The 12351-nt window shown below is 36.6% G+C and overlaps 1 protein-coding gene across 1 annotated transcript; it reads left to right on the forward strand.

The window, feature by feature from the left end:
• The first annotated feature begins 11378 nt into the window (after positions 1 to 11378).
• Positions 11379 to 12123, forward strand: LOC128259716 (peroxiredoxin 1). The gene has a single exon (XM_052992266.1). The coding sequence runs from the start codon at positions 11468 to 11470 to the stop codon at positions 12056 to 12058; it is 591 nt and encodes a 196-aa protein (XP_052848226.1). The 5' UTR covers positions 11379 to 11467; the 3' UTR covers positions 12059 to 12123.
• Positions 12124 to 12351: the final 228 nt, after the last annotated feature.

Below are 12351 nucleotides of genomic sequence, written 5' to 3' on the forward strand. Positions count from 1 at the left end.
AGACACTCGAGTGACGTTAAGTCGGCCTACTGGTGGGTAGATGTTGGTCAATGGTAATATGTCCGACAAACATATGTGCGTTAAAACCTTGATAACATCTTTTGAAAGTAAAGTCATGGGGGTTTCATATAAAAACATTTTGCAACTGATGGAATGAGAAGTGTAAACAATGACACTGCTCTCAGCCTTATTTTCGAGGAACATTAAATAATTTCTTGACCATGAAAAGGTTTAAAATAAAATAGAAAAGTGAACTTTTAACATTTTTAATCAAATCTAATATTAATCCCTGATGACTAAAAGATAATTGTGATGGAGAAAAGTCAACTTGAAATTAATATAGATCTTGTTGATAATCTAATTAAAATGTATCTTTTCCCTATATGGTTTTCCTTTTACCAAGACCAGATTCCAGAACTATTTCTGAGTCTTCTTGAACTTAAAATTTTAAAATTTAATTTTCAATCTGCTTGTTACTTTGAAAGACCGATTTTTTCAGGCACGTCAGGCCATAAAGAATTCAACTTTAGTGCTTCCTCTCAATTGAATCGAACCGAGTGAGAACGATCCCAATCAAAAATCAAATCAGCTCACCCCTCCACTTGCTGGGGTTCCAGAACACCACTCTGTGATCCGATCTAATTAGTATGCCCGCTCATGCCTGCATATATGAAGCGATGGAGGTGCGTCTGGAATCGCAGAGCCAGGATGACGATGGTTTTGTACAGGAAAAGAACGAAAGAACCTCCAGAGTCAAGCAGTCTGCTCCTGAGGAGACACTCCGTCTAAGCCAGGGAATATGGTAATAGGCCCTTGCGATTAATGATTCTCTGTTTTTTTTTGGGATTTCTTATCGCAGCATGTAACCCATTATTTAAACTTCGTTGCCTTGATCCTTTGACCCGCACTGTTCAATTGGCCTTTTATCCACCGCTCTCTGTAACCCAAATCAAATAGGGTTGATCACAGAAAACCCAATTTGATAACTTTTTAGATAAGAATCAATCGGTGATGGTACTCTAAAAAAAAGTTTTAAAGTAAACACATGCAACTGCACATAGAGAAAATATGCGTCTCATAAAAATAATTAAGGTTCAAAGTCGGCTTTTTAAATTTAATAAGAGGGTCATCCAATATACAAAAAAACAATATAATATTATTTTCTTGCATTAGAAGAACGTCCTATAGTAAGTCTAAAAACTGATAAAAACTCGTATAAAATGTGAGCATAAAAAGGTATTAAGGTTTTATTTCCTTTACAATTGTAACGGATTGTGAGTTTAAGACTATAACTGTTTAAAATATATTTTAAAAATTATTTACAAAACTGAACTTTATAATTTAATAAATAATTTAAAAGCCTGCCCAAAAAAAAATGGTAGTATTGTTGCTGTTATGGAAATATACAATTAAAGCAAGGCATACTCTTTATTTCGAGTATTATACAAAAAATTAATTGAAAAGATTTATCAGGTTATTCGGTAATTTGTTTTGGATACACTTAGATTTTCTGTCTGTGCATGAAATTTACAGACTAAAGCTAAACTCGAAATATATGCAAATTAGGCAAGGGTTAAGGTTATGGTAGAGTAGTTCACAGTGCGCGACACCTTGTGGCACTCGGCATTGACAACAACAACACGCACGTTGCACTCAACGCAACAACGCACCCGGCAACAACAGCAATAGCAACAACAATGGGCAGCAGCAGCAACAACAACAAGTAATTTTCGGTAACAACAATGGAACATACTAATGCCATATAACCCACTCCATTTGACGGGTCAAAAAGAGTTGCAGAGGTGTTCCTCCCATCCCGAATTTGGAATTCTGTACCCCGGTTATTGTTGTTTGGGCGCTTCTTCTTTTGTTATTGTGTCGTTGTTTTTGTTACTCTCTGCTGTTATTTTTCTGAACTTGTTTCGTATCGTAAATTCAATAATTTTGACATTTTATTGCATTTTTATTACGTTTTGTGACATCATTAAACGTTTTTATGAGTTTTCTTTGTCGCTATTTGCTGCCCTCGAACTTTTTCTGTTCTCCTTTTTTTTTTGGGATTGTTCATTTCGATTGTGTTTTTAGATGCTCTTCAGGCGAAAGAGTTGAGTCGAGTTGAGTGGGTTTAGTGGCTCTGATGGACGCATTTGTTTCCGATAGGATTTGATGTAGATTAGGAGTCACATATTTATGGCACTTTGCTCGGGCCATGTAATTAATGATCTGAGTGATTGATTTGTCAATGAAGCTGTTGAAGTTGATCTCTGGTGAGAGGCTGATTACTGCCGATTTTCTACAGCGGAAATGCAAATTAGGTGGATTTTTTACTGTCAATTAGCCACAAAAAAACATTAATCTTACGTTAGCACCTTAAAGTATTAAATTTTACTGGAGTTTACTTGAAAATTTATGAATAGGTGAAAGTGTACTGTAGTCTACTTAAAATTTAACACGAAACCCTAGTTTTAGCGATGTCGTCTAGTCTAATTTAGTTTTTATTAATTTCTAAAATTATAGTTTCATTATATCTTACTTAAAAAAGATAAATGTGATGAAAAATAAATGTGGTATGTCTGATATAAAGCGAGTTAAATTATTATTAGAATGACATTGATTCCTGGGTTGGCTGAATATTTAAGACCTAAATTTATTTAAATAGTAAAAACCTTAAAAAAATCATATAGATTAAATAATATTTTATTATATATTTATTTTTGGGATATATTTTAGAATATAGATAATATCCATACTCTTTTTATGGTTTTAACTAATGTTTTGTTATACATTTTTAGTTATATTATATTATTAGTTATATTACAGGTTAATGTTTAATAAGATATATTAAGTAGTTTAGTTACCAGTTTAAAACAGTAAAGAACTTAAAGCTAAGGCACAAAATGTAGCACATGCTAAGAAATCAACATCCTGGACATTAATACTGGGAGTATGAACGATAGGTAGAGTATAGCCACTTCGACATAGTTTCTAACCCTTTTTGGGGATCGCATTTCGTTCTCGGGTCATCATTCTTGCACTGGTCGTTTGATGTCAATAATAAAAGTCGTTGTTCCTAGGCGAAAGGCCAGACTTTGAGGGGAACGTGCATATTAAATGCCTGTCTTCTGCGACCTTTTCGGACCTGGCCCTTTCGGCCAGGCTAACAGCCATGAAATTAGACGCACACACATGTGACCGGCGAAAGGGTTCAAATGGCTGGGGGAGGAGGTCAAACCTGATGGCCGATTGAAAAGTAAAATTCGAAACTTAATTACCTGGGGCAGGTTCAACTTGAACTTCCCTAACAAACAGCTGACAGTTGGGAAACACCCGCGCAGTTAGGCCAGAAATGTGTTGGATGAGCTGGAGGAGGGTTTCCGAGTTAATGGCTAATGGTTGGCGATGCTCTTCGATTTTCTCATGTGTAAAATTGCTGTAAGCTGGCCCGTCTCTGTTGTTTTGTTAATTTGTTTAATTGTCTTGCATTTTTCGGGACTGTCGAGTCATGTGAACGAACATCTTGTGCGGTTCGATGAGGTGAACGCAATGAACCCTAAAAACGCTTGCACATCCGTCTCAGTGAAGCAAAACCATTGTTGCGTTTTGTTTCATTTCATTTCGACTTATTCAAAATAGCCTCCTGTGGGTTCCATTGTCCGACAAAAAATAAGTCTCGGGGAAAAAAAAACAGAAAAAGAAAGACACATCAGGTGTACCCAAAGCGCTAATGAAACTCCTCGGGAAAAGAAGAAAAACTTTTCTTTTTTTGGGAAATATTTCAACGATTCAAAATCGATCGTGAGCACTCTCCGCTGGAGACGAAGATCCATCTTTTGTGCGGAGCTGTGAAAAATACTAAACAACAAGCGACTTAAATGGCGCTCTTTTGGGGCCCCCCCTCCGAATAATAATAATAATCACAAAGGCGGGGGTACAAAGGGTTCTCTGGCCATATAAACCCCCCCACCATCCCCAGCCCACCTGTCCCTTAAAAAAGAAACTACAAAGCCATGAATAAGTAACATGTGTATACACTTGTACAATGCTGGCGGGATTCCGATATGGTAATTCATGGCTTTCAAACGCTTTCGGTGATTCAAAGTCTGAATGGCTGTTTGATTGAGGGAGTGAAAATTTTTTGATTTTTATTGAACCGCTGTGGTGTCTAAATTTGGGCAGCGATCTGCATTTGGTTTGTGGGGCTGCACATGTTTTTAAGGGCTTTAATTAAGACGGTTACATTTCTCATACAATTCTATGACTTAATGATTTTTGAAACCGTTAAACAATAAAGTTAAATACGGTAAAATAGTTAATTTAGAATTTTTGTATTCATTATTATTTAATTAACTTTTAATAAAATACTGAAATTTATCAATATAAATTTTTTTTATAACAGAAAGTAAAATTGTAACATGATTATTTTTCTGTCCTATCAATGAAATTATATTTAATAAATGTTTTCGCTTCCATCATCATAAAAACAATTAAAAACACGGAAGCAAAACTTTCTCTTGCATTACAAAAATTTACATTTATACTGATAATTATATAATTAAAAAAGTAAAAACAAAAGGAAAAAAAAATTTAAAAAAAAATAAGTTTTAACTTGTAGCAATACAATAAAAAATATTGTCAAGAGTCCACCAAACTCTGAATTTGATATACAAATTATAACGCTTTTGCATCCATGGATGAGTTAGTACTTTTATAATCTTACTATGTATGAATGTCAGGTTTGCCTAGCTTAATAGTTTATATGTTGTTTAATAGCATTTTGACATGGTATTATTTAGACAGTAAAAATTGTTTTATGTGTTTAATGAATGACGTTTTATATTATCTTTATTTTAAAATTATTTTTGACTTGACGTATTTGACAAAACATTGTCGAAAATTAACACATATCTTGTTGGCTCGGTTTCAATTGTTCATGATTAAGTGCGACATGAAATAGCAAACCACGACATACATAAAAACGATATTAATCCTGTGCGGGGCCTAATAAATTTGAAACCTAGTGGTGGACCACCTACCCCTTACTCAACACCCCTACATCAGCACTATGCGACCCCCCTGGTCCTGTATTCTAATTAATACGACACCTTTTATTCCAGCAAATATTCACATTAATTGTCAAGCTTTTTATCATTTGTCAGTGGAATTGGACAAATTAATAAATTTCCATGGGCAAATGTGGACAGTTGAGTGAAAAATTAGACAGTTAAACGGAGCCACCCCTAGATAAACACGGTACCCCCATAACTATGCTAATTATGTGAGATACTGAAGTGGACTAGATGCAAGGGCATACTTTAATAAAAACGTTATAATAATTCACTTTCCGGAGGAATTTATTGACCTGCCCGACTGACACACACCGAAAGAGAGGGCTAGAAAAGAGAGATAGAGGCCGCGATAGTCGGTTAACCTGAAAGGCTGCACATGCTCAATGGGCGACATGTGACGATCCTATACCTATACCATATCCTATGGACATGGAGCACTGGGGTTACTTTCGCATACCGACCGCAGCCAAAACACGCAACCAGATGGAACTGACAGGGGTTAAGGGTGCGAAAGAGACCACACTGCCACACTGACGGAGACGGAAACACTACGAGTATAAATTTAATTTAGTCGGCCGGTTGGTCGGCTGTTTGCGCCTAACAATTAAAAGGCAAACTTCAACTAGAAACAATTTTCAAGATGAATACAAGCAGATAAGATGCGAGGGGCACTGGAGGGTTAAGGCTGGGGCCGAGACGAGGGTCGCTGCTTTTGGCATTTACGCATGGCATGCAGTTGACGCCCAGCTCGACTCGGCTTTTGGACCGCGTTTCGTATGCGCCGGCGTCTCTCCCTTTCGACCGTCCCTTCTCTATTCTGCGATTGAACCTCCGCTGAGGTGCTATAGACTACCAAAAAAACTAGCTAGATCCAACTAGGAAAATGGCTAGAAATGGATTTAGTAGATCCACATTAACTTTAATTTGGCGCTTGATTGTTGATTTCTTCAATTGATATATTTATAAATAGATTTTTGTTGCGGCATTTAAAGATTATAAATTTTATAAATATTTCAATTTTAATTTAGTTCTGTGCTATACAAATTTTTAAAATCTTGATATTAGGACTGATTTGTAAAATCTTAATATAAAGACTGGGTCTAAAGTTTATTTTTTTTAATTGTCCTGAAAAAATCATTCTTATTTTGTAGCTATTTATATATACATTTTTTTAAAAATATTTTTAATATATTATTTTACATTCTGTGAAAATTTTAAATCAATTAACGTTTTTTTAAACTTATGTTTAAATATTAAATAATAAAATATTTTATTGAATTTTTTCTTACCCATTAACAATACAGCGTTCTTTTCATTTATTATCTTTTTATTAGATTAAATAAAAGTCATGGGATAACAAACGTTTTAAATTTTTTGGTAAACATATAAATGTCATGTTTTAGGCCTTTTTCTGTTCCATTAGCTTTCGTTTCTGGCCCTTAAAACTATAAATATACTCTCTTTTTGTGACTGAACCAGCTAAGCTGGCAGCTCTGGCACGCTCGACTGCAGTGACACAGCAAATGCGTGTCCCTACTCGAATACCTGACGCAAAAAATGTTAATAAAAATCATTTAGACAAAAGAAACTGAAATAAAATAGGTGGCCGGGGGAGACTGACTGAGCAGTGTTGCAGTTCAAATTGTGTGTGAGACCATTTCTCAGCTCGTTTCTTAAGCGTTTCAAATTTACGGAAAAAAGTCAAGAAGAATGTTGAAGCCATGGAATATTAATTTGGGGCAGGTAGAGATATGCAAATGAATTCGTTTGAACGTTAATGAGTTGAAAAACGCCTCCTGTCTTTGTTTTTTTCCAGTTTTTGCTGCTCGGGAAGTCGTCTGTCGGTTCGCTACTGAACTTCGGTTTGGTTTGGTTTGGTTTGGTTTGGTACACTTCAATATTAATTAAAGAAAAAGATTTTCATTCGCCTTGCTCTGCTCTACTCTCATAGTTTTTTGTGTTTTTCTGCTACTCATTCTCTAGTGGCCGCCGCCGTCGTCAGCATTTTATTTCCTTTAATTAATCATATGCAATTTGGAGTCTGAGATCTCTCGAGCTGCTCCGCTCGTTCCGCCGGCCGATGATCCACTTAATTATTTAGCAATTTATTCTCACAATTGTTAACAATTTTTTTTGTTGCCCGTCTACCCGCCAGCACGTTTTGCGTAGTTTGGTAGCCAACGTCGGTGTTTTCGTTGCTTTGTTGGTTTTCCACAGTTTTGTGCCATTAAACTAATGAAATTAGGAGTGCTGGCGAGCGAAACTCTATGCTGATAAGGCGAAACTATTAAGGTTTTTGCCCCATGCGTTTTATATTTCGTTTTTTATTTCTCTTATTTTTTTCGGCGGGTAATTAAAGCGTAATTAATGGTCGGGCTTCCGATTCGATATGGGGAGCCTGCCCGCCGCCTCCTTGGACGACGGCATCTGTATTTATTTGTTCGTATCTGTGTGTGGTGTGCGATTAATCAAGATCAATTAAAAAGAGTTCAAACTATTGAACTATGCGCGTATAACAAGGCGTTCGTTTCATGGGAAGCAGAATAATATAAAAGTTAAAGGCTTTTCCAATTCATCATTATTGTTTTTTTGGGAGGGCGGCTGGATGGGCGTGTGATTGGAATTTTCAGGGGTTGAGTTAAGTGGCATATTCCATGCCTCGTTAAGTGTGCGATTAAACGTAAAAGTTTTAAATATGGTCAGTTGGAGGATTGAGGTACAGTTCAACAGCTTAAGTGGTCTTTTTTCCCTGTTTCAATGCCTTTGTCTACATTAATACACTTTGTTTTGTAGATAATATGATTTTTGTTTAATGTCAATTGCAAAATTCAAAATATAAACATAAACTAAGAAATACTGCATAAGCTAAAAATAAAGCTTATTATGTTTGTTGTAGACCAAAGTCACAGATCTTTAAAATGAGTTTAAGATAAAACTGAAATACCGGAAATGCTCTTGCTTATAGAGTAATTGTCTTGCAAAGTCAACGCTTGAACCAATTCGTTGACGATACTATCACTTGTTTTTTATAATACTTAATTTTTTTCCAGGTGCATATGAACAAACACACAAATCTCACGTTTTCAGCTCAGATATTCCATTTAAATGCGCTCATTGTATTTTTCTTCAACACATGCTATCTTTGGCCAGATATTTCTTAAACTAAAAAAAAACACATCGCAAATACTTATTTAATACAATTTTAACCAGAAAACAACACCTCCCCTGCAGTGTGAATAATGGCCATATCAGCATTCTATTTAATTTTGCTTAAATTCGGTTATCTTTAAACACGAAATCGTGTCCATGAAAATGTCAAAACATAAAAAGAATAATAATTTAAACAGAGATTCAAGCTGAATATCCATTCAATTTACTTATTCAAGATAACAAGCCGTCCGTAAACCAATTCTTGAAAATATTCGCATTAGTTCTGGAACAAAACACCAACAAAACAAACAAACAATAACGAAATCTAAATATATTCATATAAAGCCGAAAATCAATCAATTTGTGTATTTTATGGTGCCATCAAGTTTTCGTGCCCGTGTTTTTGCGGTCGGGCTGGCATTTTCAATTGCCATTTAATTAATTAATCGACTTTAAAATTGTCATTTCAAATGTTTATCACTTATTAAAAATCTATGCGCAAACACACAAAATGCTGAACACAAAAGGCCAAGCGACAGGCGCATAAATTTCCCATGGTCCGAATCAAATAAATTTCTATAGATATTTGGCAAATAAATTCAGTTAAACACCAGCAGATCAGCCCAGCTCAACTCAGCTAAGTTCGGCTCGACTTGGCCTAAACGAGGTCCAGTTCCAGTTCCAGTTTAGATCGCTTGACAGTGATAAGATGGGGGCGCTGCTGATGGCGTTGGCCACACGCATTAATTTCGCTTTTGGCTTTCATTAACAAAACTACGGCAAAACATGAAGACAGGCCGGCCAGAAATACAGAAATACGCGAAGAAATAATACAAACCTTAAGAAAGAAAAATGTTTCTTGTGATTGCGTTGGCCGCTGCCCGGGGATTTGGTTTTGGTTTTGGTTGATGTTTTCTTGCTCTGGGAGGCAACTCGCTAAAAACTCGGACACGCCACATTCGCATTCGAGTTGGGTATGGTAAATGGGAATATGTTTTTTATCGTGTCACGAGATATATAAAAGAGTTACTTTTAAAAATGTTGAGATTGTATTTAAGTATATCAAATGGTTTTTTAGAAGCTTACTTTTTGCAAAGTCTTCAAGTGCAGAAAATACTTAAAAAATTTTTCTTTTCAAAATAAATTGTTTACACTGCAATGTGAAATTTTATTTCAATTGAAACAAGCTTAAATATTTTTTAGTTATATATTATATATCTTAAAAAAAGGTAAACACAATTAAATGTTGTTCAAGTACATTTTGAATCGTAGTCTTATCAAAAACGCTTTAGATTTTGATGAAAACTTAAAAGAACGTTGTCTGTATTATATAAGTTTTATGAAAAAAAGTAACATATAAAATGTTGTGCTTGAATATAGGGTTCTCATTTAAATTTATTATTTATTTTATTAAAATAAAAAAAAAATGTTGCTTACTAATTTGTATCAAATATTGATTTGGGGTTTTTAATAAAATGTCTCTTAATTTACAAAAAAAGACTTATTAAAAGGTTACTAAATTAAGTTCCTTTTTAGTTTATTATAATATTTTTTATTTATTATCCTCATTGATGCATTTATGTATTAATAATCCTCTTTAATACCTTGACAATTCGAGTCCCTCACGATTCCATCGCCGAAATTGTAGCCTGGGCTGGTTCGCCCGCTGTTACTGTTGGTTTGCCTTATGAGTTGTCTGACGCACGATGACGTTTAAATTTCAAATGATTGATTCCCCGCTGGCAAAAACTTTGATTAAAGCCGCACAACGGCAGCGGCAGCTCCGTAGAATCGCCGACACGCCCAGTTGAGTTTTCCCGCAGATCCCGGGAAGAGTACGAGTTCGAGTAGAGTGGAGTACGAGTACGAGTATATGGCGGATATAGGGGCTGACGGGAATACTTGGCCATAGACAGATGGAGAGACAGGCCTATTTGCGTGTCTAAATATTTTAATTAAAGAAAAGACCAAGACAGCGGGCCATGTTAGCCGGTCGAGTCAAAATATTTTGGAGGCCCCCATCCCCACACTCGGCCCCACCCCAATGGCTTGTTTTAATTGCAGTTTACATGTCTATTAACAGGCATCCATCCATGTTGACTGGCAACTATTTTCCCCGCGTTTTCTTGTTTTTTCCACCGCCTTTAATTGCAACTGTCATCAGGTGGCCGGCGGTAATTGACGTGCTGCTAAATCGCCTCCAAATATTTTACCAACCGAAGTTGCCATAAAAACACATGCTCAAAAAGCCAGGGGGAGACCAAACCGCACTGAATGAGCTGTCAAGAAATCTGACCCGTATGACTGGCGCTCATATTAAAAACGCAACGCCTTCAATCGATCAAAGCCAATAAACCGCAGAGAATGCTCGAATTTCCCCGTCGACCGACGGTGTCATTTGCGAAATTAACACAACAATCATTTCACACGCCCATCCAACGGCAGGTGGAAGTCGCCCAAGTCCGCATAATTGAATTGGATTCAATTTAATCGATTGCGATTCGGTTTATGTTGCCAAAAGGACGCGCTGATTGGGGCTGATCGTGTTACGATTGTCGGTTAGATATGTGCTGGAAATTCGAGTGGGAAATGAACAAAAATTAAATCGAGTTGTAATAAAATGGCTGTTGAAATATGATTTACGGGGAAGTGTTCAATGTATGCGTATTTGTACATTTATTTATGCTGTCAATTAAACAAAATTGATTAAATACCCATATAATAACCCATGCTTACGATTCCCTAAGCCATAACTATATATTAACTCTTAAGTAATACGATTACGCAAAGGTTATTACTAACATGATTATTTAAGTACAAAGCATAGGTAAATAATTACTGCTTGATGTAGAAGTAACAGTAAATATTTTTTAGCACGAAAATTATGAATAAATTATGCAATAGTAATTATAGTAAAAACAACGTAAACTAGTTGCTTAAAATAGAATATTACCATTACCAAAAGTATGTTCACTTGGCACTGGTCTTCCACAAGTGAGTAGGCCGAGCAACAAAAAATGCATAATATTTTTGATGGTTACAAAACCATTTTTATATAGTTACATACAGTTGTGTGTAAAACATAATTAAATGTTGTTATTTTTTTATATCCCCTTCTCGGTTAACTAACTTCAAAGTAAGCCAATCTAAATCACTCTATTTCATATCATTCATGATAAATCATAGACCCGACAAGACACAAGTTTCTAAACCAAAAACTCGTCATACAAATTCATAATAAAACTACCAAGATGCGGATGCTAAATCTGAACCAAATAGCACCTGATTTCACTACCCTTGCGGTGGTGGCCGGTGGCTTTCGGAATTTCTCTATGTCCGACTTGCGGGGCAGGTACGTGCTGCTGGTGTTCTATCCGGCGGACTTTTCGTTCGTCTGCCCCACTGAGTTGCAGGCGTTCAGCGACAGAGCCCCGGAGTTCCGGAACGTGGGCTGTGAGATCCTGGCCTGTTCCACGGACAGTCAATTTGTGCACTGTGCCTGGATGAACACGCCGCGGAAGAGCGGCGGCCTGGGCGAGCTGGACATACCGCTGCTGGCGGACAAGTCCATGAAGATAGCCAGGGACTACGGAGTGCTCGACGAGGAGACTGGACTGGCCCTACGGGCCCTGTTCATCATCGATCGCGAGGGACGCATTCGCCAGATCACCGTCAACGACATGGGCGTGGGTCGCAGCGTGGACGAGGCACTGCGTCTGGTCCAGGCCTTCCAGTTTAGCGACGAGTTCGGAGAGGTCTGTCCGGCCAACTGGCGTCCGGGCGGCAAGACCATGAAGGCAGATGCCTCCGGAAAGGAGGAGTACTTCAAAAATGCAACATAAGCCTACAACCTTAACGTTTTTTCGCAAGTTCAAGCAGTAAAATAAACCATAGACATAACTATGAATAGATTTGTGTTTCCTTGTATTCTTATTTTTAGTTATTCAACTTATTGAAATCAAACTAACTACTCTGTTGTTAATTCATGTATAAACCTAGCCAGACAAGCATTTTCATGACCTGAGTATAAAAATATTTTTAAATTTCTTCAAGTTTTATGCCCTTTTGCCTTTTAAAGCTTGCATTCCTAGCATACCTATTTAATATAAGCATTCAGCAGAGAATTAACCATAGG

The sequence above is a fragment of the Drosophila gunungcola genome (assembly GCF_025200985.1).
Source record: "Drosophila gunungcola strain Sukarami chromosome 3L unlocalized genomic scaffold, Dgunungcola_SK_2 000009F, whole genome shotgun sequence".
Lineage (NCBI taxonomy): Eukaryota > Metazoa > Arthropoda > Insecta > Diptera > Drosophilidae > Drosophila > Drosophila gunungcola.